The following is a 26,491-nucleotide window of genomic DNA, read 5'->3' on the forward strand; positions in this document are numbered from 1 at the left end:
TGGTCCGCCATATCCCAATACACATGTGCAAGGACTTATATTCATCCCTCATCTCTCCCCACCACATTCACCATCCTGCTCCTTAGCCTTCTCAGTGGCAATGTGCCGAAGGATATCTGTCATCTAAGGTGCTGCAAAAATCTCAGCATCTTTACACTTCTCCTAATTTGGAACTTCTCTCTTCCTCTCGTATGTCCACCTAAATGTTCTCCAGACTTTCTTAAAGCGAGGCAGTGTGCTGGGCACAGATGACCTTGGAGCTAGACTTTGAAGGAGAGATGATTTTGGTCCAGAGAGGCAGAGAAGGGTACCTCGAGTAGAAGGCACAGTCTGCCCAGAGCTGAGGAGGCATGATAGTGCATGGCTGAGTCAGGCAGTGGGGAGCGGTTCACTGGGGCAGGAGAATGGTGCCAATGTATAAAGGTCTTAAAGGCCGTGCCAAGTTGTTTAGGCTGTTTTGATTTTTTAAACGTATGAAAAGAGCCCTTGAAGGGGAGTGACAGATCTGTCCTTTACAAAAATAATTCCAGTGGCCATTTGGAGAGGAGCTTGCCAAGAGGTAGCTAGAAACGAGTTGTCAAAGTGGGCCAAATCCTCCTCCAAGATCAATTCACTCTGGTTATTTTAATGCTATTTCTAGACAAAGCAGCATCAGATGACATGATCGAAAAGGACAGAGAACTTGCAAAAAACTCCAATGGGCAGGGCCAGGACCGGGTGAGGCAGTGTGTGGCCTCGTGGTACAAAATGTAAGGAGGCGTCACACTTAGAATCACGCAAGTGCTCCGAGGGTGATACTTTTTGAATTTTGCATCTTAGCTGCCTCACCCTCGTCCTGGCCTTGCTCGCAAGCTTATTATCACCTGCCCCGTCTACAGGGGCTCCAGTTTTGACCTCTCCGTGGGAAGCCAGCAAGCCTGTGTTCTTTTTTTTTTTTTTTTTTGAGATGAAGTTTTGCTGTTGTTACCCAGGCTGGAGTGCAGTGGCACGATCTTGGCTCATTGCAACTTCTGCCTCCTGGGTTCAAGCACTTCCACCTCAGCCTCCCCAGTAGCTGAGATGACAGGCAGCCCACCCCCACACCTGGCTAATTTTTGTGTTTTTAGTAGAGATGGGGTTTCAGAACATTGGCCAGGCTGGTCTCGAACTCCTGACTTCAGGTGACCCTCCCACCTTGGCCTCCCAAAGTGCTGGGATTATAGATGTGAGCCACCACGCCTGGCCACTTGTGTTCATTTGTACTATGTTTAAATGCAAAGGCAAGAGTGCTGACGTTGCTGGTGGACCTGGATCCAGGTCTTAACTCTATAAAGTGGTAAAACAAGCTACTGCTATGTAAAAGTACTGGGCACAGGTCCACACAAATTTCAGACATTACCATTCATTTTGCCTTTTTTCTTTTGTTTTGAGATGGAGTCTCACTCTGTCACCCAGGCTGGAGCGCAGTGGCACGATCTTGCCTCACTACAACCTCCAGCTCTCGGATTCACGCGATTCTCCTGCCTCAGTCTTCCGAGTAGCTGAGACAACAGGCACGTATCACCATGCTTAGCTGATTTTTGTGTTTTTAGTAGAGACAGTGTTTTGTCATGTTGGCCAGGCTGGTCTTGAACTCCTGACCTCAAGAGATCTGTCCACCCTGGCCTCCCAAAGTGCTGGGATTACAGGCATGAGCCACTGTGCCCAACCAGCCGCTGCCTTTGCTGACCCACCCTCAGACAGCAGGGACATAATGATGCATGAGGCTATTTATTTTGGTTAGCAGTATCAATGAAAATAACCATAACACACAAATGGAATCTCTACTCAGAGCCGACGGAAAGACATATTCCTTTCATTTCCCCAGCTGTTAATTTTTTGGGCCTGAATCCCACATTCTCAAGAACATGCTGCCTGTTTGTTTAAAAGTCTTCCTGGGGAGAGGAAAAAAAAAAAAAGCACATTTCTTGTTTTGTTCTTTCATTCTCTGAACAAATATTTATTATGAGCTCTCTATGCCAAACATTGTCCTGGAGCTTGGGGTATGACTGAATGAATCACAGTCCAGCCCTCTGCCCTCATGAAGCTTACATTAACTAGAGGGGAGCCCTGGGGAGTTTCCAGGAAGGGCGGCGGCAGGAAATAAACAAGGTCATATACACAAAGGAAACCATTTCTGGGAGTAACAAGTACTATAAAAACAATCAAACCCAGAGGAGGGCCTGAAAGAGAGGGAGAGCTCCAAATGGGGCAGTTGTAAGGAGGTGCTCTGGCTCTCAGCGGGGAAGAGTTGTTCGATGGAAATATTGAGAAAAGGGCCAGTGGAAACAAGAGTGTTGTGTGCTGCACAGAGAGCTACAGTCGTGGGAGCAGCAAGTGCCAAGGCCCTGAGGTGGGCACTAGCCATCTTTCATTCTCTGTTTTGAGTCGGGCATATGCTGTTTGGGCATGATCTCTGAACAAGGGAGGAACAAATTGTTTGCAAACCCCCCCCCCCCCCCCCCCCCCCCCCCCCCCCCCCCCCCCCCCCCCCCCCCCCCCCCCCCCCCCCCCCCCCCCCCCCCCCCCCCCCCCCCCCCCCCCCCCCCCCCCCCCCCCCCCCCCCCCCCCCCCCCCCCCCCCCCCCCCCCCCCCCCCCCCCCCCCCCCCCCCCCCCCCCCCCCCCCCCCCCCCCCCCCCCCCCCCCCCCCCCCCCCCCCCCCCCCCCCCCCCCCCCCCCCCCCCCCCCCCCCCCCCCCCCCCCCCCCCCCCCCCCCCCCCCCCCCCCCCCCCCCCCCCCCCCCCCCCCCCCCCCCCCCCCCCCCCCCCCCCCCCCCCCCCCCCCCCCCCCCCCCCCCCCCCCCCCCCCCCCCCCCCCCCCCCCCCCCCCCCCCCCCCCCCCCCCCCCCCCCCCCCCCCCCCCCCCCCCCCCCCCCCCCCCCCCCCCCCCCCCCCCCCCCCCCCCCCCCCCCCCCCCCCCCCCCCCCCCCCCCCCCCCCCCCCCCCCCCCCCCCCCCCCCCCCCCCCCCCCCCCCCCCCCCCCCCCCCCCCCCCCCCCCCCCCCCCCCCCCCCCCCCCCCCCCCCCCCCCCCCCCCCCCCCCCCCCCCCCCCCCCCCCCCCCCCCCCCCCCCCCCCCCCCCCCCCCCCCCCCCCCCCCCCCCCCCCCCCCCCCCCCCCCCCCCCCCCCCCCCCCCCCCCCCCCCCCCCCCCCCCCCCCCCCCCCCCCCCCCCCCCCCCCCCCCCCCCCCCCCCCCCCCCCCCCCCCCCCCCCCCCCCCCCCCCCCCCCCCCCCCCCCCCCCCCCCCCCCCCCCCCCCCCCCCCCCCCCCCCCCCCCCCCCCCCCCCCCCCCCCCCCCCCCCCCCCCCCCCCCCCCCCCCCCCCCCCCCCCCCCCCCCCCCCCCCCCCCCCCCCCCCCCCCCCCCCCCCCCCCCCCCCCCCCCCCCCCCCCCCCCCCCCCCCCCCCCCCCCCCCCCCCCCCCCCCCCCCCCCCCCCCCCCCCCCCCCCATTGTCCTTGGGCTTGGGGTATGATCAAAGAAAGCTTAGTCTATATCTCTGGCTCATGAAAAAGCTTACATTCATCCTCCCCCTCTATACCTCGGCGTTTCTAGGAAAGGTCATAGCTAAAGCAGGAACACATGGAAACTACAGTTGTCATATGACCTCCTCTCCGAAACTCCTCCATCTATGCCTGACCGTGGCTTCACTGCTGCTATAAAAAAATCCTTTCCAGCGCCACAGAGAGGGCTGATCATTGAGCCGGAGGCTCCTTCCCATTTTTGCTAAAGTTTGTAAGCCCAGCTTGAGCTAACTTGGCTCATTCTGCTCCTGTGTGTGGAGAGTCCTCCAGTTCGATGGAGATATTCAGAAATGGGCAGGGGGCAACAGTGTGTTGTGTTGATACTGAGAAGCCTTCCTTTAAGTCACACCCACATCAGTACCTTCTCTCCGTCCTGCAGCTGGGCATAAGCATCCCTCATTCTCAGTGTATTGATAGAGTTCGGGCATAATCTATTAGAGAATGATACTAGGTAGAGCAAGGTTTAGTGATACAAATTGTTTGCAAAAGCTCTACATCCCCCCCCCCCCCCCCCCCCCCCCCCCCCCCCCCCCCCCCCCCCCCCCCCCCCCCCCCCCCCCCCCCCCCCCCCCCCCCCCCCCCCCCCCCCCCCCCCCCCCCCCCCCCCCCCCCCCCCCCCCCCCCCCCCCCCCCCCCCCCCCCCCCCCCCCCCCCCCCCCCCCCCCCCCCCCCCCCCCCCCCCCCCCCCCCCCCCCCCCCCCCCCCCCCCCCCCCCCCCCCCCCCCCCCCCCCCCCCCCCCCCCCCCCCCCCCCCCCCCCCCCCCCCCCCCCCCCCCCCCCCCCCCCCCCCCCCCCCCCCCCCCCCCCCCCCCCCCCCCCCCCCCCCCCCCCCCCCCCCCCCCCCCCCCCCCCCCCCCCCCCCCCCCCCCCCCCCCCCCCCCCCCCCCCCCCCCCCCCCCCCCCCCCCCCCCCCCCCCCCCCCCCCCCCCCCCCCCCCCCCCCCCCCCCCCCCCCCCCCCCCCCCCCCCCCCCCCCCCCCCCCCCCCCCCCCCCCCCCTTGATTCAAAGTAGCATATCTATATCTCTTTCTAGTTCTTCATCCTCCCCCTCTATACCACGGACCCTATTTGGGTCATAGCTAAAGCCTCCATAACTACAGTTGCCATGCCCTCCTCTCCTACTCCCTCCTCTATGACCTGACCGTGGCTTCACTGCTGCTATGTTGTTTCCTTTCCAGAGCCACAGAGAGCCATCATTGGCAGGGGCTCCTTCCCATTTTCTGCTAAAGTTGAAGCCCAGCTTGAGCTCACTCTCCTCATTCTGCTCCTGTGTGTGGAGGCCTCCCAGTTCCTGAGCATCCTCAGGATGGAGGGGGCAAGGTTGTGATAGAGACCTTCCTTTAAGCACACCCACATCGTACCTTCTCTCCGTCCGCAGCTGCCAGCACCTCATTTCAGTGTATCTGATAGAGTTCGCAGAGTATTAGAGAATTTACTAGGTAGAGCAGGTTTAGTGATAAAACTAACTCAACATCTTCATGTTCTCCACAAGGAACCCAAGGAGGGGAATTAACTTGCTGAAGCTGGGAGTCAGTTAGACACAAGTCTTAGAGCTCTTCTCAAAGAACTGAGCAAGTACTTTAAACTGGTCAAAACTTTTTCTGTATAATATCTTCAGTTTTACAGAGGAGAATGTTGAAGCACAGAGAGGTTAAGTGAATTTCCCAAGGCTACACAGGAAGTGTTTGGCAGAGCTGACCTTGAATCTAGGCCTTCTGAGTGGAAATCTAATGTTCTCATCATTTCACCATGCTCTCTACAATCTGTCTGATGGAAAATCAATAACTAAACATTTCAGAACATTCCAAAAAGATGCTGGGGGAGAAAAAAAATCACCACCCCTCCATTATCTTTTTCTTTTTACTAAAGGCACTTAGCAGGTAGTAAACTCAGTAAAGGAAAATAATCTTTCTGGAAAGATTGGATATTGTCTTTCTTGGAGAAGAACTTCTACATAGTCAAATATTGGTGTAGTTTCTTTGAATGCTTTTCCTTGAAAAGAAAATCTCTTCTGATGACTGAGAGTTTATACAGAACGAAGAAACCAGAGAAATCCATGTTTTGCAGTAGACTGTAGTCAATTTATAGTCTTTCCTGCTTTTCACCAAATTTCTCTTCCTGGCAATATTTTTGGCATTTTATTTTTAGTCATGGGTGAGGGAGTGGGAGAGGAATTTTATTTTATTTTATTTTTTTACTGGAGTCTAATACACATACCACTAGAAACACACGTAATCTTAACCTATTTGCTGTTTTCACACAGGGCAAAAGTGGTAGCTTTAAAAAGAAAATATCGGGCAGGATCGCCATCTTATCTCCAGTCCAAAAGTGGCATTCATTCCCAGGGAAATGCCCTCTGCTTCCCTATGCATGGGGTGCAGTCAGAGGGGCGTCCAGGAAAGGGCCACCTTTGGGAATCCGATAGACCTAGGTTTACTTCCAGCTTCATCGTTTATGAATGGGAGATCTTGGCCATGTTCCTTAACTTCTTCAAAGTTACAGAGACCTTAGCTATCATCATTATATTCGTAAAGAAACTGAGGCTTAAGAAATCTGCCAAACTTTCACAGCTATTAAATGACAGAACTTGGTTCGAGACCCACATTAGTATGATTTCAAAGCCTAGATCTTGACATGGCACATTGCTTCTCCATGGAATCTCATCATCTCTCACCTTAAACAAAAACATTAATGGATTGTGCATGTAGAAATCACACCTATCAAGTAACAGGATCAGTTTTAAACTAGTACATCAGAATGACTATATACACCTGTATGGGTGTTTACACACATAGGTATACATACATTTATATATATACACACACACACACAAATACACACACATACAGATATGGAGATAATATAGCTCCGAATGTAGATTACATGTTGAGAAAATATATATTACACATTGAGAAAGACAATATCTTTTTTTTTTTTTAGATCGAGTCTTGCTCTGTTGTCCAGCATGGAGTGCAGTGGTGTCATCTCAACTTGCTGCAACCTTTGCTTCCTGGGTTCAAGCAATTCTCCTGCCTCAGCCTCCCAAGTAGCTGGAATTACAGGCGCCCACCACCATGCTTGTATAATTTTTGTATTTTTAGCAGAGATGGGGTTTCACCATGTTGGCCAGGCTGGTCTTAAACTCCTGACCTCAGGTGATCCACCGGCCTTGGCTTCCCAAAGTGCTGAGATTACAGGCGTCAGCCACGGCCCTGAGAATAGAATTCTTACCACCGTGTTGCTATTATTGCTGGGTTATGAGCCACAGGAGGGTTTCAACTCTACTGCTCCCTAGTCCCCCTTGTTTGTGACCTCAAATTTTATTACCCAGCTTCACCACCCTCTTGAGATATTGGTGCTAGTTTTTGAAAATCAAATCTTCCCTCTATGGGCAAGACATGCCATTGAGAGGTGACAACGTGCTAGCAGCTCTCACTCTCAGACGCTCCTCAACCTCGGCGTCCACTCTGGTGGCTTTTGAGGAGCCCTTCAGCCGGCCATTGCACTGTGGGAGTCCCGCTCTGGGCTGGCCGAGGCCGGAGCCGGCTCCCTCTGCTTGCGGGGAGGTGTGGAAGGAGAGACGCGGGCGGGAACCTGGGCTGCGCTGGGCGCTCACAGTTGAGCGTGAGTTCCGGCTGCCTCCCCGCGGGGCAGGGCTCGGGACCTGCAGCCTGCCATGCCCGAACTCCCCCCGCCCCGCCTCCGCGCTCCCCCGGCGACCAGGGTGAGCTCCCGCGCAGCCCTAGCCTCCCCAACGAGCGAGCACAGCCCCCTGCTCCGCGGCGCTGGGTCCCATCAACTGCCCAACGGCTGAGGAGTGCGGGTGCATGGCGTGGGACTGGCAAGTGGGACTGGCGGGCAGCTCCGCCTGCTGCCCTGGTGCAGGACCCACGAGGTGAAGCCAGCTGGGCTGCTGGGTCTAGTGGGGACTTGGAGAACCTTTATGTCTAGCTAAGGGATTGTAAATACACCAATCAGCACCCTGTGTCTAGCTCAAGGTTCGTAAATACACCAATCAGTACTCTGTATCTAGTTCAAGGTTCGTAAATACACCAATCGGTACTCTGTATCTAGCTAACCTAGGGGGGACTTGGAGAACTTTTGTGTCTAGCACTCTGTGTCTAGCTAAAGGATTGTAAATGCACCAATCAGCACTCTGTCAAAATGGACCAATCAGCTGTCTGTAAAATAGACCAATCAGCTCTCTGTAAAATGGACCAATCAGCAGGATGTGGGTGGGGTCAGATAAAGGAATAAAAGCAGGCTGCCCAAATCAGCGGCAGCAACCTGCTTGGGTCATGTTCCCAGCTGTGGAAACTCAGTGCTTTTGCTCTTTATGCTAAATCTTGTTGCTGCTCACTTTTTGCGTCTATCCTGCGTTTAAGAGCTGTAACACTCACTGTAAAAATCTGCAGCTTCATTCCTGTCTGCAACACTGTGAACCCACCAGAAGGAAGAAGCTCCAGACACATCTGAACATCTGAAGGAACAAACTCCAGACACACCATCTTTAAGAACTCTGAACACTCCCCACGAGGGTCCATGGTTTCATTCTTGAAGTCAGCAAGACCAGGAACCCACCAATTCGGAACACACCATGACTGAAGATTAAAAAAAAAATAATGCTATGTACTTGGAAGGCAATACCGCAAGATCTCCAAGAATGGCTGAATGGCTTCCATGACATCCTCTTGATTGTACCAAATTGGCTGTGGTCCCAAGTCCCGGTGCTCATTGGCCATATGACTTTGGGAATACTGTGCCACCTCTCTGTTCTGCTTTCTCTCTCGTAAAATGGTGAGATTGGACTAATGCAGGGCAGGTGAACTCCAACGTGGGGCTTAGCCCATGAGTTGGTTTCATCCAGGAAATAATTCAAGGGCAAGGTGAGGTAGAAGAAAACAGCTGTACTGAAGCAGTCATGTTACAGCTCCAGTGGTGTTAAGCTCTGTGACTGCTCCTGCAGACGAGGGCCGCTCCATAGGCAGAGAGCAGCAGCTCAGGGCAGCTTTGCAGTCATATTTATACCTACTTTTAATTACACGTAGATTAGGGGTAGTTTATGTAGAAGTTTGGGGTCATCAGTTCATTGCCAAGGAAAGGAGCAGTAACTCCCAAGTATTGCCATGGCAATGGTCAACTGACATGGCACACACGTGGGCTGTCTTATGGAGAGCTGCTTCTGCCTGTTTTAGCTGGCCCTCAATTTGGTCTGGTGTCTAAGCCCCGCCTCTGGAGTCGAGTCCCACCACTCACCTTAGGACTAGTTGATACTTCAAATATCTTTTGCTTTTAAGATTCTATCTGGCATTTTGAAGAGGGCAACTGTTTTGAAGAGGGCAAACTCTTGCATGCTTATGGAAAAGTGAACTGCCTTGCCTTCTAGTTACACCTAATGTATACGAATAGGCATGAGTGCCTGGTGGGTACTCATTTAAAAATGAACATAACAGCTTTACCAGCCTATTTTCCATACTAAGCCAGCGCCCCACTTCCTCTCCTCAACCTAGAGGACAGAAAAAAGAGGCCGGGCGCAGTGGCTCACACTTGTAATCCCAGCACTTCGGGAGGCTGAGGCAGGTGGATCACCTGAGGTCAGGAGTTTGAGATCAGCCGGGCCAATATGGTGAAACCCTGTCTCTCCTAAAAATACAAAAATTAGCCGGGCATGGTGGTACATGCCTATAGTCCCAGCTACTTGGGAGGCTGAGGCAGAAGAATCACTTGAACCTGGGAGGTGGAGGCTGCAGTGAGCTGAGATCGCACCGCAGCGCTCCAGCCCGGGCAACAGAGAGAGACTGTCCAAAAAAAAGAAATGTTGGGTGTCCTCTGTTACATTTGGCAGGGGAAAGGAAGGGGCATGGCAAGAAAGCCAGAAAAGAGACCTTCTAGGAGTGTCTCCATATTCAGAAATCATTCACCAGCCAGAGTTTTTATCTCTTTGCCATGTATTAGCCTGATGCTAAGTTATCCAGCTGAAATTTCCAGGGCAATGGCCAGCCCCTAGTTGTTAGCTAGTTGACCAGGACCATGTATATTTAGCTTAATTATACCAGGAACCTGCAGTCACAGAGGGCTGGATTACAGTGGTGTGATTGTAGCTCACTGTAACCTGAAACACATGGGCTCAACCGATTCTCCCACCTTAGTCTTCCAAGTAGCTGGGACTACAGGTGCGCTACCATGCCTGGCTTTTATATATATATATTCATTTATTTATTTATAGGGACAGCAGGGTTTTGCCATGTTGCCTAGGCTTGTCTTAAACTCTGGAGCTCGAGTGATCTGCCTGCCTCGGCCTCCTGAAGTGCTGAGATTACAGGCGTGAGCCGTGAGCCGGGCCCCATCTCCTTCCCTTCTCTTGATGCAGGACCGAATGCCTCTGCCACCAGGAATGGAAATTAATCCAAAGAGGAAGTATGAGGACAAGCGGGCCAGGCATGGAGTCTGTGGGAGCTGGCTGCCCTTTAGCTGTGTGGCCTCAGGAAGGCAGCTCTCTGTCTCATTTTCTTCAGCTGTAAAATGGGTTTGACAACAGTCCACACCTCATGGGATTACTTGGATGAGTGAAGGAGATGACACATGTCAAGAGCCAGACCCTGTTGCCGAGTGAGTCCTCAACCTGTGTTAGCCATAGGTTATTCCCTCATAAGCAGTATTCAATAAATGTCATGGCCAAAATAAATGGAAGGTATGGCTTAAATTTGTTTACGCCTATCAAATCAATATTCATTCCACATAAACAACGGAGTTGATCATACTGCTGGCAGGTGCCCCTCCAAGAGACTGGAGGAAATTGCTGAGCAAGATCAAAGGAAATGGAAAAGTCAGATTTTGGCTTCATTGGTTACTCTGTTACCTTTGACCCAGGCAGGCTCTGTGTGGTGCTTGTCCTCCCAAACACCTCCCCCTCCCTGATCCTCTTTCATTTTGGGAAACAACAGTAACACAAGGTCTCCCACCACCTGCCCTTCCTGATTCCAGCCTTGCTTAGTAAACAGTAACCTTCCTGAGGGCAGAATTATTTTTTGACTGCAGATTTCCCCCAGTGCCAGCCCAAAGGTACACTTGGATTTTTAACAAAGCAGCAATACAAGCACCCTAGGGCTGAGTGGTGGACTTTTTTTCTTCTCAGAGATTTTCAGAGACCAAACTGTTCAGAAAAGCAAAACAAGCTGCCCACATTCAGGGAACTGCCATCCCTGCCAATTCGTGATTAATCAACAAGGAAGAAGGTTGGTTCCTTGAAGGAAAATAAAAGAAATATGGACTGGAAGGGGGAAAGTCATGGAGAGCGGTGGATCTGGGATAGACAGCTTCCTTAACACTTTCTCCTTCCATGTAGCCCTCTGTGACTCCAAGTTCCTGCTATAATTATGCTAAATATATGTGATCTTGGTCAACTAGCTAACAGCTAGGGGGTAGCTGCTGTCCCTGCAAATTTTGCCTGGATAACTTAGCAGCTGGCTGACAAATATATGGCAAAGAGAAAAAATTCTGGCTGGCAAATGATTTCTGAATATGGAGGCACCCCTAGAAAATCTCTTTTCCAGCCAGGCACAGTGGCTCATGCCTGTAATCCCAGCATTTTGGGAGGCCGAGGCGGGTGGATCACTTGAGGTCAAGAGTTTAAGATCAGCCTGGCCAACATAGTGAAACCCTGTCTCTACTAAAAATACAAAAAATTAGCTAGGCTTGGTGGCGGGTGCCTGTAATCCCAGCTACTCAGGAGGCTGAAGCAGGAGAATCGCTTGAACCTGGGAGGCGGAGGTTGCAGTGAGCTGAGATTGAGCCATTGCACTCCAGTCTGGGCAACAAGAGCGAAACTCTGTCGAAAGAAAGAAAAGAAAAGAAGGGAGGGAGGGAGGGAAGAAAGAAAGAAATCTCTTTTCCAGCTTTCCTGCAATGAATGCCCTGTCTTTTCCTCTGCCCAAATGGAACAGAGCACACCCAACATTTCTCTATTCACCCAGCACAAGCCATCTCTCACCCCAGATTGGTAGGCTGGAGCCTCCCAGCATGGCCAAAGTGAACACTCACATGCTTGCCTTTCTTGTGGTGAAGAGATGCAGGCTGAACCGAGGTGGGTGGATGGGAGCCTGCAGTCTGTGCCTGCGTCACCCTGGGCGTCTCTACAGACCCCCCTGGTCTTGTGAGTGTAATGCTAAAGGTTAATAATAATCACAACAGGCAGCCCATCATTGCCTCCCTGTCTGGCTGAGAGGTTTACAACTTAAACTCATGGCAGAGGGAGAAATTGGCTCAATCACTTGGAGTAATGGTACATGGAGAGCCAGTTGGGCATGACTGCTATTTAACTCAAGGAAACCAGGCTGCTGCGCTTAACGTACGTACACACTAATAAACATGTCATGCTACGAGGTGAAAATTAACACCACCCCCTGCACACCCTGCCTCGCTCTCCATTTGCCTGCTCACCTCACTCCCAACAGAATGAACGAGACGAGCCTGGGAGAACAGGGCCACAAACAGCTGCGCTCAGCTGCAATTAGAAGCCAAGAAACACAGGTCATGCTTCATTCTTTTAAAGAGATTTAAAATTGGCCGGGCACAGTGGCATACGCCTGTAGTCCCAGCACTTTGGGAGGCCAAGGTGGACAGATCACCTGAGGTCTGGAGTTCGAGACCACCCTGGCTAACATGGCGAAAACCCGTCTCTACTAAAAATACAAAAATTAGCTGGGCATAGTGGTGGGTGCCTCTCAGCTACTCGGGAGCTGAGACAGGAGAATCGCTTGAAAGTGGGAGGCGGAGGTTGCAGTGAGCTAAGAACACACCACTGTACTCCATCTTGGACAACAGAGCGACTACTCCATGTCAAAAATCAAAGCCAAACAAAACAAAAATAAAATGAATTACAATGCCTTACTCCAAATATTTATAATAAGTTACTTTGGAGGAGGAGGGTAGAAAGAAAGATTACCTGACAACACTAGTATTACCTAACGTTTTCAGATCTTTTACTGTGGGCCAGGCACTCCTTGAGCATCCTCACAGAATCTTTAGTGAGGTGGATACTCTAATTGTCCTCAGTTTACAGGGGAGCACATTGCAAATCAGAGAGCTTAAGTAATTTTCTTGAGACCACCCAGGACCAATGTGGTGGATGTATTGAATACAGACCCACCTGATTAAATCAAAGCCCAAGCTCTTAGCCTTTATGCTACGCTGGGTATTGACGGTTCAAAGGAGGAAGTGGAAGATAAGGAAGATCACTGGCTTGACCAAGGTCTTGAATAGATCCACATTATGATGCCTTCCTTTCTGCCCCCATCCTTGCACCCATAGAAACTCAGTCGGGTGGAAGAGGCTGCTGAGGAAAAAGAGGCTCATAGGAAAAAGGGTGGACTAGAAACTGTCAGGATCTTTCCTCATTTGCCCTTTGGGCCTGTCCACACAGGGCGCCCGATACATAACTTCCTCGTGGTCAAGTGGACCTGGAGGCCTCTCCTTGTCCCCGTGAAATCCCAGCTCAGGTGCTATATCCTTGCTGCTTCTGACAAATGAAACCAAGGTGCTAGTCACTATAATAAGCTGAAAAATATGTAACAGCTAAAAACTAGGGTTGCTAGATTTAGGAAAATAAAAACAAACAAAAAATTGAAATTTGAATTTCAGATAAACAATTTTTTAGTATAATTATGTTCCATGCAATATTTGAGACATACTAAAAAGTTATTCATTGTTTATCTGAGATTCAAATTTAACATTTTCATTAATTTATTTTATTTGGCAGCCCTATGGAAGATATCAGAAGTTTGTTTCTTATTTATATAAAATCCAAAATAGATGTTTTTTAGTAGGCAGGCAGCTCTTCTCCAAGCGTAATTCAGGGCTCGAGGCTCTGTCCATCTTGGCCCTGCTGTCTTTCACTGCTCAGCTTCTAAGATAACTCTATGCTCATGGGATCAAGTCACAGGAAAGAAAAGGGAATGTGGAGTTCCACCTGGGAGTTTTTATGGGCCAGTCCTGGAAGTGGCACAGAGGATTTCTGCTCACAATCTGTTGGCCAGAACTCCATCACATGGCCTGCACCCAACTGCAAGGTAAGCCAAAAAATGTAGGTGTGCCCAGGAAGAAGTTTGGGGAACAGCTAGCCAGTCTCTGCCACACCTGGTAACAGCAGAGTGAATCTGTCAGTACTCGTGCCTAATGCGTGTCTCAAATGCTAGTGCTGGATTCAGTTAGCAGTCCTACATCCACTGGGGTTCCTAGGAGGGGTCAGATGCTCTTCTTTCTGCCTCGAACTGGTTAGCTGCTTGGGCCTGGGATGACAAGCCCATTGTGGGGGAGTGATAAGCAATGTGATTCAAACAAATTCATTTCACTTCAATTCAATGCAATTTTTTTTTTTTTTTTTTTTGAGATGGGCTCTCACGCTGTTGCCAACACTGGAGTGCAGTGTGTGATTACGGCTCAAAGCAGCCTCCTGGGCTCAAGCAATTCTCCCTCCTCAGCTTCCCAAGTAGCTGGGACTACAGGTGCATGCCGCCATGTTTGGCTCATTTATTTTTTATTTTTTTTGTAGACAGGAGGTCTCACTATGTTGCCCAGGCTGGTGTCCAACTCCTGAGCTCACGTGATCCTCCCGCCTCAGCCTCCCAAAATGCTGGGATTACGGGCGTAAGCCACCATGCCCAGACAATTTAATAAACATTTATTAAAACTCCTAGGATATTGAGAAAAGCTTGGTTCTAGGCCCCTGGGGAAGACATTAACTGAAACAGCCCAGTTATACCCTCAATTAGCTGTATACAATTAAATTCAACAGATATCATCAACCCTTATCCACAGTCCATTCATCTTTCAAAGGCTGGTGAAAACCTCATAGCACAAGGAATTCTGCCCTAAATGTTTGAATACAGAATGGTCCCCTCTCTCCCTAATTCCTAAAATATTTGGTCTCTATGTTCATTCAATCATTCATGCATGCATGCTTTCAGTTAGTTCATCAACAAACATTTACATCTACTCTGTTTGACAGTGTGCTAGGCTCTGGGGCTTGGGAGTGGAAATACTAGATTGAACAAGACTGAGGCCTTGTCTTCCAGAAACTCACAAAGGAGGGGGTGGTCAGAATGAAGACTCAGTCAGATATAAGGCAGATGGTGGTAAATACTATAATAAATGTTCAAATAGTGCTAAGGGTCTTATGGAGAATGGGAGAAATTAATTCTGACTCAAGGGGGGGTGGAGAAGATTACATCCAAGATCCAGCAATGACTTCCAAAAGAGATAAATGAACCTGGCCTGGCAAGGGAGGCAGAGTCAAAGTGTCTGGCTCAGAGCCCACCACAGCCTTGGCTCACAGGCATCTCCCGGTCTTCCACTCACTCAGTGAGTGGAAAGGCACTGAGCTTTTCTCAAGGGAGAACTCCAAGGACATCTTTCATTTCATCTTACAAATCCACACAAATTTGCAATTCTACTCTACAAGATACGAGCGTTTGTCTCGCTATAATTTTAATATGATTGGCATAAATTACCTGTTATCAAGTAAAATAGCTTCATCTTATGGCTTGTGTACCCCTGACATACCACTGCTATTTGAAAAGAGGCTTCTCCAGAAACTCAGCTTCTCAGCGTGTGTGACTGGAAGGTGAGTGTTCGCTTACTCCTTGCATTTTCTCCCTGTCGGGATAAATGGAATATTCTGCTTTAAGGACCCTAAGTCTGGCCATATCATGTTTTGTGAACGGCCAACACAGTAACTATGGTTGAGGCCTGTATTCGATGAATGAGGTTTTCATATGCTTCTTTCACATCAGGAGAGAGAGAGAGAAGAAAAAAAAACTTGGTAAAGGACATGGAGTTGTATTTCTGGACTATAGTGGCACCTCCAAGGAGCACGGTTTTCCTTTTGCATGGCTTTGTCCATTACTATAATGCTCCTGTTATAAAACAGCTGCCGTGGATCAAAATCCATAATGTTAACTCAAAAGTTAAGCAGTCCGCTATTATAGTTAAACAGTGTAAGAAACTGTTACACAGCGCCTCTTCCTGGCCCCCCAACAAAGAAACATCAAACTGTTAAAAACACCCATGTCTCCCCATGAGGACTTGGGGGTTAATTTTCAGCGTGGTGTCTGGGGATTCATCTGTGGGACTCCCATTACCCGTAATAGGACTCATGCTGCTTCACTTCATGCACACGATATGGAAAATGCACCCTTCCCTAGTGACGAAATTTTAGTTTTGAAATTGAGGCTAGCTTTTGCAGAACAAAGCAGATTTCCAGAAACATCAAAAACTATTCAATGTTGGCCTGGAGCCTATGTGTCCATGCTTATGTGAGTATGTGTATCCGAAAGGGAGAAAATGCCTTCCTCTAAGTGCATATGCCCCTTTCAAAGACAATATTCAAACATTATGCTTGATAGCTGACGGCGATCAATGGTTGCTATGTTTCACCCCAAAGCTTTGTTAGGAACCCTGTAAAACCTGGCACATGGTTTGTGACACCCAGTGAAACACGGTGCTTCTTCCATAATATCCTGAGCCCTGCTGCCTGTCATTAAGGGACCTCTCTTATTAAGCATCTCTTTTTTAAATGGCTGCCATCATCTGGTCCCAGTGTACATTAAATCCCATTATAATTATGAACACACTTCCCCATAACATTCGTTGCAGATCTCATCCTTGCTGCCTACCCCCTTAGGGCATCTTTGCACTAATAACAACTCAGATTTGCTATCTGAGTTGACAACATTAGGTCCCAACACCATTTGCAATATGTTGGGAAAAGAGAGAGAGAGAGAAGCAGCAGCTTTTTCTTCCTCAATCATGAAGATCTTGGGGTCACAGTGACCCAAGGCCTCAGGGGCTAAAAAAAAAAAAAAAATCCCTCCTCCTGCCCTTTTGAAAAGTTACTCTCTCCTCTGTAGATAAGGGAAGGGCATACTTGGCACTTGAAAGAGAAAGTCAAGTTTGTAAACACCACTAACCAGGTCTCTGTTGGTTGGGGCGGTGATGGTGGTGGTAGTGGTGGGGTGGGGGATGAGGGATGATGGCAATCACTAATCAAAGAAGCCGTCTTACTTGGTTTGCTGAGCATCAACTAACCAAAACACATAACACACACATCACCTGATTCTTTCCCCCTCTGCTTTTTGGAGGGGGCATCCAAGAAGTAATGTGAAAGAATTAAATTTTAAAAACAAAAACAAAATGTCAACATATACAGGAGTAAATTCTACTCTGCCTAATTTTTTTTTTTTTTTTTTTTTTTTTTTTTTTTTTTTTGAGATGAGATCTTGCTCTGTCGCCCAGACTGGAGTGCAGTGGTGCAATCTCAGCTCACTGCAGCCACCACCTCCCGGGTTCAAGCGATTCTCCTGCCTCAGCCTCCTAAGTAGCTGGTATTTCATGCCTGGTTAATTTTTGTATTTTTAGTAGAGATAGGGTTTCACCATGTTGGCCAGGCTAGTCTCAAACTCCTGACCTCAAGAGATCCGCCTGCCTCGGCCTCCTAAAGTGCTGGGATTATAGGCATGAGCCACTGCGCCCAGCCTACTCTGCCCAATTGTTGACATCACCCACAGCTCTATAGTAGATGTCTGGAATGACGATCTGAAGGACTGTAAGACTGTAAGATTTTTTGACTCCAGAAATGGACACAATAGGTTTGCGGTGTCTTCCCCTAACAGTCCCTAGTAGGGTAAAGGTCTGATGCCCTGGTGCATTCCCCAGTGGCAATCTGGAGTTCTCAACTGCAGAAAATACTTTTCCTCTACTCAAGGGCGTCACTACCTGCATCTCTCCCTGAACATGCTTCATTCTCCACTCAACACAAGTTTTTGGGGAAATGCAAAGTAGCATCTTCTCCCCAAAAGGTGGGATCTTTGATTTTTTTTAATCGTGATAGAAAAGTTTGCTTTGAAATAAAAAAATTAAATAGATGTTCCAAATTAAGAGTTGGAACTTAAAGAGTTGCAACATTCCATTCATACTCAGAATACTCAAAACACCACTATATTCTTCTTCCTATCTCTTTAGTTGAAGATTTTTTGTAATTCAAAGCCCCCTCCACAACTTCTGCCTGAGATTCTGAGGGAGGAGGCAAAGTGTAAGATCCTGGGGGATCTAAGTCTGTTTACCTGGTGACCAAGCTGAGAACCATTTGGTCCTTAGCTTGGCTGGCTGCTGCACAGATCTTGGCCTCAGTAGAGCAAGAGAAGAAGGAAAGTTAAAAGCCCTTGTTTCCTTGATCTATTTCACTAGAGGCTATATAATCTAGAAGTTAAGAGCATGAGCCTTTGCAGTCAGAATGGTCTGATTTAAAGTTTCAGCTCTGATGTTTAATAGAGCTACAGTCTGCAGTAGGGCACTTAATCTCTCTGAGCCTCAGTTTTCACGTCCACAGAAATTGGGAAAATAATAGCACCTGCGTTAATAGGATTGTTATGTGGATTAAATAAAACAACATAGGTAATGTGTTAAGGTTCATAGTCAGTGCTGAGAATGAGTTATTATTTTCACTGTCTCATTCCTGTATGATCTCTTAGAACTGCTATACCCTCCTCTTCCACTAACTGAGCTCTGAAAGACTGCCAGTGGTGGGAGGTACATGGGTAAAGAAGGAGATGAGAGAATAAGAAGATTTAGCAATGGAATTCCATGCAAAAGCCAGCTCATCTATTCCTCTGTCTCTAGCATGATCTCCCCCTGAGATTGAGATCTCGTGTATTTTTAGAACTGATACCCAGATTTCCCTTACAAGACCCTTCAAGAAAAAATGTAAAAGAAAAATCATTCTAAATACATGAACATGAGAGAGACAGAAAGACAGCGGGCATGCGCGCGCGAGAGCAATTGAGTATTCTCTTGTAATTTTCCATCCTGCTTGTTTTTAGGTGCTGCCATATGAAATCTCTGAACTGAGGATTCTCATCAGCCTTCCCAGGACCCAAGGACATAGGTCTGGCTATAAATGGTGCCAGTTTTGGTGGGGGAGCTGCTGCTGCTTTATCTGGGCCCAATAAACCTTATCAAACTGCTGTGCAGCCAGCCTTCAGCGCTAAGTGGAAATGCTTGGAGCCCAATGCTGGCATTCAGCCCACAGCCTCGCCTGCCTTCTTCCTTTTTGTTACCTTCTCCACCTCTTAAATTCAGGCATTAATCTCTCTTTAACACTTACTAACAAGGGCTGGGCTTTTTAATGGGCAGAGTTTATGAAGCAAGGGAGATTTTCACATAGAGTGAATATGGCACGGGGGTGGGAGGCCAGGGCCATGGAGGATTGTGCTTTCTCTCCCATTGTTTCCAGAGATTCTCTCTTTCTCTGATTTGAGGATTAATAGGAGATTAGGATCAGGGGGTTAATTGTGTGCTTCTCCTGCTACTGCACTGAGGAGAGGCTGGTAGGTGGATGTGGACAGCAAAGCGGAAACCTCCAGCAGGCACTATCTAGGCAGAAGCTCAACAAGTGTAATGATTCTTTCTTCTATTTCCCTGGTGAGGCACCAGGAGGGTCTTTTCTCCTCTCCTTACATCCCTCCAGTCTTGCTTTCCTTGCAGACCAGTTCTTTCTAACTTTCTTTAAATCCCTTTCCTCTAACAGGGTGTATAGACCTTAGTTGGAGAAACAGGTAGTCTCTAAAAGGGATTGCTCTGTATTGTTAATGAAATGAATACCCAGGGACTGGGTTTCCCATCCCCTTGCCCTGGGTTGGATGTGGTTGTATCCAGTGCTATCAGAGGAGCCCTTCCTTCACTCAAGTGTGTTCCCCTGCCCAGCTCTCTCTACAGACTCCTGCTGGCCTGAGCTTTCCCTGCTCTTAGGAGTCAGGAGTGGCTCTTGCTGGGATGGACTGACCCGTCTTTGGGGCTGTCCCGTGAGCGGCCCTTGTGAACCCGGATCAGTTCCGATGTGTAAACTCTGCTGTCTGGCCTTCAGCGGACAGATACAGATTTCTGTCACCTTCCATGGCTCTACAATTCACGGGAGAGTGACTTGACTCTCCGTCTGGGGCAGTGCCAGAGGCACGCATGGAGATGTGATTCTAGGTGAGTCCTGCGGAAAACCTTTGGCCCACCCGCGAGTCACGGACAGAACATGCAGACCCAGGCCTCGGTGACCTAAGCCCCGCATTGCTAAAACCACGTGACCTCGAGGGCTGACTGGCCTGAGACCCCTGGATGGCGCTCTCGGCCACCCCTACTTCCCACCCCAACCTCCTGGGTTTTGGTCAGAATCCACAACCGGTGCCCAAAGAGCGCTTCCCACCTCTGGCACCCTACCTTCGCTGAGCTCCAGGGAAAAGAGGAGAGGGCAGCTTTCTGCAGTCAGAGGAAGGGTACATTTTCTTTGGCCTCTCTACCCTCTAAAGCAGGACGGCCCGCTGAAGGAGGACGCACTTCTGAGGGGCCCAGAGCTTTTCCAAGTTTTCCCCTGCCCCCTGAAGACTGTGCACTGAGCTGGGCGCAGTTGTCGGAAACTGTTTGCACCCAGATTGCTGGGGGTCGGGGGTCGGGTGCGGGCAGAGCCGAGAGGCTGTCCAAGTCTGAGAGAGAGAAAAGTTTCTCCCAGGACTCGACCTTGGCCTCCAGCAATCGCGACAGCTAAAAAGGGACGTCTCGCTTCGACAACAGATCTCGCGGACCTTCTGGCACCTGGTTCACCAGGACCCTCGAACTCTGCCTCGGGAGACTTCTTGAAATCCGGATGCTCAAGCCGGGAGGCGCGCAGTAGCCAGAAGGATGAGAGGCCCGGGTTTGGACTAGGAAAGCGGCCTTTTGAAACAGATGTCAGGGGCTACTGGGAATGCAGCCCAGAGCCATGAGAAAAAAGTTAAAGGCGAGATGACACACACTGAATTGGGGCAACATTGGAAGAGGGGACAAAACTGCGTGCTTGAGCACCGGGGTGCGGGGGGAGGGGGGACAAAACTCGTATCCAATGGAAATTAAAATCTTGGGAGGAGGTGGGGGCTCCTGCGCGCCCTTCACCCTCAGTTCCCCTATTAAGGATTCCGCGTCCCCTGCACGCCTGTCTTCTAGCTCCTTCCTCTCCGCTCGGCCGGTGAGCGGCGGCCGCCAGCGCCCCAGCAGCAGCTAGATGTCAGGCGAAGCCCGGAGCGCGGAGCGCGGGGAAGGGAGGGGAAGGGAGGGGAGGGGAAAGGAGAGGTGGGGCGGGGAGCGCGCGCGGGCTCGGCCAGTGCGGGGTGGTGGGCGGGCTGAGCCCGAGGACGGCGCGGGAGGGGGGAGGGAAGGGGGGCAGCTGTGGGCAGGGAGCCGGGCTCGGCCGCCAGCACTAAAGATGGAGAGGCGCCGGGGCCTTGCAGGGGAGGGGGCTCGGCGTTGACGTGGGACGCGGCGGAGGCGCAGCAGCCGGTGGTGATTTGCTAACCTCGCAGCAGAGAGGAGTTGAGGGCGATGAGAGCGGGTACTGCGAACTGCCGGGCGATGCTGTCGCTGCCGCCTTGATACGGAGAGCAACAGTTCCCCAGCAACACCCCTCCCCGACACAGGCACACACCCCCCGACAGGCACGCACACCCACCCCACAGTGCCCGGCTCGGCTGCGGTGAGTGAGGGGCCGGGAAGAGGCGCACCGCCGATCGAGCGCCGCGCGCCGGGGCTCCCCGGGGCTGGAGAGGTCTGGGGGGCGCGCGCTCGCTTCGGCCACTCGGCCGCTGGGCTTGTGCCTTTTTTATTTGGCGTGTTCCCTTCCTGCCGCTGCAGCCGTCGCCGCAACCGGTTGGGGGTCGGCTAGAAGGGGGAGCCCCGGCTGTCAGCCTGGGCACAGCTGCCTCCCCAGCCCTTCCTCTCCAGGGCACGGTCGGGGTGAGAGGTGGGGGGCGTAGCGGTCTGCGGGGGCTGAGGGCGTGAGCAGAGGGTCAGGGATCCGGAGGCTTTGTACCGCCAGGGGCCAGCGGAGGAACAGAGCCCGTGGGTGCTCTTATGTATGCGGACCGGTGCGCGGGCGCGAGATAGGGTTGTGGTTTATTTATTTGTGTGTCTATTCGCCGGCCGGCTGGGAAGCTAGAATCGGAGGAGCTGACGAGTAGATCTGGGGGCGGAGGGGAACAGGACTGGGACTGCTTACGTTTTGTTTCTGTTTGAAAAAACGTGGTGGGCTTTTTATTGATTGGACTTGATCCCCCCCTTTTGCAGGGGAGGGAGGTAAGCTCCAGAGGGTCTCCAGCGCTCCGGGCCCTCCTCGGCTCTCGACGGGACCGGCGGTGACACCGGAGCTCGCCGTGCGCTCCCGGCCGCTCTCGGTGGGTGCGGGTCTCTGCACCTGATGCGTTCGGGATGCCTTTCCCACCCTGGCGCGCCCGCCGCTAGCTCGCACAGCGCCTCGCACACGCCCGCACGCGCTTGAAATGCGCAGGGTCCCGCCGGCCCACGGACCCACTGGGACGCACGGAGCGCTCCGCACCGACTCGCTCGCCGCCTCCGCGAGACGCTCGCACGGTGCTTCGGACGGGCGCGCCGGCCGCTGGCGCCGCTGGGCAGAGGCCGGGGACCCAGCCGGTCGCTTCCCGGGGGTCACGGCCCTGGGTCGGAGAGGGAGGGCGGGCAGACCCCTTCTCGCCTTTCCTCCTACAACTCGTTTGCGGGGCTTTTGTGCTTCCCCTTCGCCGCGGGGCGGGTCCGCCTCCCTGCTGCTCTCCCCGCGGAGTCCAGCCCGCCCGGACTGTAGCCTTTTTTCCCAGTCTCTTTCGCTTTCCCTCGTCCCTAGCCCAGCTCTTCATCTTTCAGGCGTCTAGCTCCTCGGGAAAAGTTGCTTCCCCAAGTTTGCTGAAGTCGTCTCCAAGTCTCGGTGGGGGGTCGCTGGGAACTGGAGGCGTGTGAGAGCACGGTCGATCCCCGGAGCTCCGGCGGGTTATCGCCGGTTCTTCCCCGCGCCGCCCGGCTGGACGCTGCAGTCAGCGCCGGCCGGATCGCGGGCGCCGAGCGGCGGGTGGGGAAGACGGCTGCCCGTGGGCGCCCCGATTTCCCTCAGGACCCAAAGGGCTTGTTTTGGGGCGCCAAGCTTCCATTCTTTTGGCTGTTCCCTCCTAGTTCTCAGAAGCCCCGATGTCTGCGGGAAAGCACGCGGTGGCCAGGCTCTGCTGAATGTTCATCCCACCCTTGACGGCCTCCGTCCCCACCCCGGGGTAGGCAACAAAAGTGTCTTGACCAGCCGTCCTGTGAATCCTTTCTGCGTGAGCTTGGTGGCTCCTGAACTGATAGAGCTTCTTTTGGGGGTGGAGGCAAGCAAGCAGTGTTCGAAGAGTGAGGGAGAGACCTTGCTGTTCCTTGCTCTCAGTGCATTCACTGCAATATTGGTCGCTGCAAGGCAGACACGGGGAGGGCCCTGGGCCTGCGCGGTCTTTCTAACACTCGTTAAGCGGGGTTTGGAGTCTAGGAGCCCTCTTATTGATCCCGAACAGGCTCTGGGAGAGGCCTTTGTTTCCCAGCCCTGTCTTCTCTTCGTACTGGTTGTAACTCACACCACAGATGCTGGTGCCAATATCACTTCCAGCGCCTCTGAGCCATGTCCGGCATCCCTTGCTGCCCCTGGTCACAGGACTTGCAGACTCCTTGGAGCCTGTGGGACACACGTGGAGTTCACACACCCAGCCCAGCATGAGCGCTCCTGGCTGTAGGGGAGCATATTTACTGTGGTCTCTCTCCATACCTTAATGATCCATCCTTCTTCGTTTTTTAGATCCTCCTGTCCACCGGGCAGTTGTGGGCAGGACGGTAGGTACAGCACCTTATATAAGTGTGTGTGTGTGTGTATGTAAAGACACACACACACGCTTTTTTTTTTTTTTTTTTCTGAGACGGAGTTTTGCTGTTGTTGCCCAGGCTGGAGCGCAATGGCACAATCTCGGCTCACCGCAACCTCCGCCTCCCGGGTTCAAGTGATTCTCCTGCCTCAGCCTCGCTAGTAGCTGGGATTACAGGCGGGTGCCACCGCGCCTGGCTAATTTTGTATGTTTTGTAGAGACGGGGCTTCTCCACGTTGGTCAGGCTGGTCTCGAACTCCCGACCCCAGGTGATCCGCCTGCCTGGGCCTCCCAAAGTGCTGGGATTAGAGGCGTGAGACACTACACCCTGCCCCACACACTCTTTCTGTCTCTGGCTGGTGTACATACACACAGTTCAGATTTTAGATTATACATACAATAACTTTGAGGCTTCCATGGGTAGAAATGACCTAAGTTTGTGTGTGGGTTATATGTATGTGCCTGTTAGTACCTAGGGATAGGGAAGGGCTTGGGGCTGCCAGTGCTTTGCAGCCCTGAGAATAGTAGAAGGCCAGAGGCCAAGGCTGATGGTGAGAGGATAGCCTTTGTGGAGGAGAGCCCAGTGTCCATAGATGTCTGTGGACCATGACTACAGGCTCCTGGCCTCCAATGAGTTTGACTCTGCTTCTGGGGCTCCTGCAGTGAGGCAGAGTTTAGAAAAACTTTGTTTTAAAGATGAGGTTTGACATCCAGGGGGTTGACGTGAAGCTGACAAGGAAGGGGCTGAAGTCTTGCTAATTTTAAGTAAGTGCACTTCGTCATAATGAATGTTGGCCTTGCCTAGGGAGCCCCTACTCTCAGATACAGAGAAAGCTGAGGACTTACAGGACTTCACTACAATTTTCATTTCACTTCATCTAACAGATGTCATAGAGTAGTGAATTAGGCATCTGCTGTGGCAGAACCTTCTTTTCACTCTCAGCATCCCTGGGCTTGAAAGGCAGATTTGTAGATTTCTAGGAAGCTACTTCAATTAAAATCTCTCAGATTCTCTTGCTAGGGGTTTGGCAGCAGGGAGGAGGGGGCATGTTGTAGTGGTTGAATTCTTACTTTTAGGGACACTGATGAATTTGTCTTTTGTTCTCTCATCTCTTTTGCTTCTTCCCCTCTTCTTTCCTCTAGCCCCCGCTATTGGCCCAGGAAGCCCACCCTGCCCCGCCACGCAGAGCCCAGAAGGAAAGAGAGCCTCATGCCTGAGCCGAGGGGAGCACCATGGATCTGACAAAAATGGGCATGATCCAGCTGCAGAACCCTAGCCACCCCACGGGGCTGCTGTGCAAGGCCAACCAGATGCGGCTGGCCGGGACTCTGTGCGATGTGGTCATCATGGTGGACAGCCAGGAGTTCCACGCCCACCGGACGGTGCTGGCCTGCACCAGCAAGATGTTTGAGATCCTCTTCCACCGCAACAGTCAGCACTATACTCTGGACTTCCTCTCGCCAAAGACCTTCCAGCAGATTCTGGAGTATGCATATACAGCCACGCTGCAAGCCAAGGCGGAGGACCTGGATGACCTGCTGTATGCTGCCGAGATCCTGGAGATCGAGTACCTGGAGGAGCAGTGCCTGAAGATCCTGGAGACCATCCAGGCCTCAGATGACAATGACACGGAGGCCACCATGGCCGACGGTGGGGCCGAGGAAGAAGAGGACCGCAAGGCTCGGTACCTCAAGAACATCTTCATCTCAAAGCATTCCAGCGAGGAGAGTGGGTATGCCAGTGTGGCTGGACAGAGCCTCCCTGCGCCCATGGTGGACCAGAGCCCTTCAGTCTCCACCTCATTTGGTCTTTCAGCCATGAGTCCCACCAAGGCTGCAGTGGACAGTTTGATGACCATAGGACAGTCTCTCCTGCAGGGAACTCTTCAGCCACCTGCAGGGCCCGAGGAGCCAACTCTGGCTGGGGGTGGGCGGCACCCTGGGGTGGCTGAGGTGAAGACGGAGATGATGCAGGTGGATGAGGTGCCCAGCCAGGACAGCCCTGGGGCAGCTGAGTCCAGCATCTCAGGAGGGATGGGGGACAAAGTTGAGGAAAGAGGCAAAGAGGGGCCTGGGACCCCAACTCGAAGCAGCGTCATCACCAGTGCTAGGGAGCTGCACTATGGGCGAGAGGAGAGTGCCGAGCAGCTGCCACCCCCAGCTGAGGCTGGCCAGGCCCCCACTGGCCGACCTGAGCACCCAGCACCCCCGCCTGAGAAGCATCTGGGCATCTACTCCGTGTTGCCCAACCACAAGGCTGACGCTGTGTTGAGCATGCCATCTTCGGTGACCTCTGGCCTCCACGTGCAGCCTGCCCTGGCTGTCTCCATGGACTTCAGCACCTATGGGGGGCTGCTGCCCCAGAGCTTCATCCAGAGGGAGCTGTTCAGCAAGCTGGGGGAGCTGGCTGTGGGCATGAAGTCAGAGAGCCGGACCATCGGGGAGCAGTGCAGCGTGTGTGGGGTCGAGCTTCCTGATAACGAGGCTGTGGAGCAGCACAGGTAGGCCCCGCTCCAGCCCCACACCTGATATGGGACTTGAGGCCCTCATACCCCTTCTTCACACCCTGGCTGCTCCCAGGTTAGGGGCCTGACTCCCCTGTCTTGGCAATTTGTCAAAAAAACAAAAACACTTCTTCTAAGGTTCTGGGGGATAGGGGAGCAGATTTTTTAGAGTGTAGTGAGGGGGCCTAGGATCTTTCCAAAAAGCACCAGGGGACACTCATGGGCTCAGCTTCTTAATAGGCCCTTCCCTCTGTTTTTTGCTTTTGGGCTCCTGTTTGTTTTTTCTGCTGTTTGGTCTGTTCTCCTTTGCTTGGAGTGACTGATAAAATGGAGAGAAGGAGAAAGGGAGTGGGATGAGGGTCTCTTGTGCCCTGGATCTGACCATGTTACTAGGTTTCAGGTCCTCGGATTCCAATGCAGTGGTCCCTGCAAAGACAGGCTTTCTGCAGCTTGGGAGAATGGGAGGGGCTGGAGGCTACTTAAGCCACAAGAGCAGCTGCAGGTTCCAAACCTTATTCCTGGTGAAAGTTAATCTCTTTGCTCTGTCTCCCTTCTCATTCTCTGATCCTGCACATGCATTTAGGGGAATTGATTTAAATGCAAGGGGAAAGGATGGGTATGAGAGTCTTGGTCTTGCAGCCTGTGAAGTCTCATTCTTATCCCATCTCTGCTCACATTGAATTAAATGCCGCTTCAGGCTAGCATTGG

The 26,491-nt window shown here is 52.4% G+C and overlaps 2 protein-coding genes across 3 annotated transcripts in view; both read left to right on the forward strand.

Moving 5' to 3' along the window:
- Positions 1 to 26,491, forward strand: part of REXO2 (RNA exonuclease 2) — a 1,032,599-nt gene that overhangs the window by 613,976 nt on the left and 392,132 nt on the right. The gene's annotated exons all lie outside the window — the stretch shown is intronic.
- The window catches only part of ZBTB16 (zinc finger and BTB domain containing 16), a 197,654-nt gene continuing 191,910 nt past the window's right edge, over positions 20,748 to 26,491 (forward strand). The window contains exons 1-2 of one of the 2 annotated variants that reach the window (XM_050758085.1): positions 20,748 to 21,082; positions 24,423 to 25,780. In XM_050758085.1, the coding sequence (XP_050614042.1) occupies positions 24,513 to 25,780 (1,268 nt within the window). In that variant the 5' untranslated portion in view covers positions 20,748 to 21,082; positions 24,423 to 24,512. Of the gene's footprint in view, positions 21,083 to 22,466; positions 22,662 to 24,422; positions 25,781 to 26,491 lie in introns of those variants that run through there. The other variant, XM_050758086.1, reaches the window with a different exon arrangement.

Source organism: Macaca thibetana, chromosome 14 (assembly GCF_024542745.1).
Source record: "Macaca thibetana thibetana isolate TM-01 chromosome 14, ASM2454274v1, whole genome shotgun sequence".
NCBI classification, from domain to species: Eukaryota; Metazoa; Chordata; class Mammalia; order Primates; family Cercopithecidae; genus Macaca; species Macaca thibetana.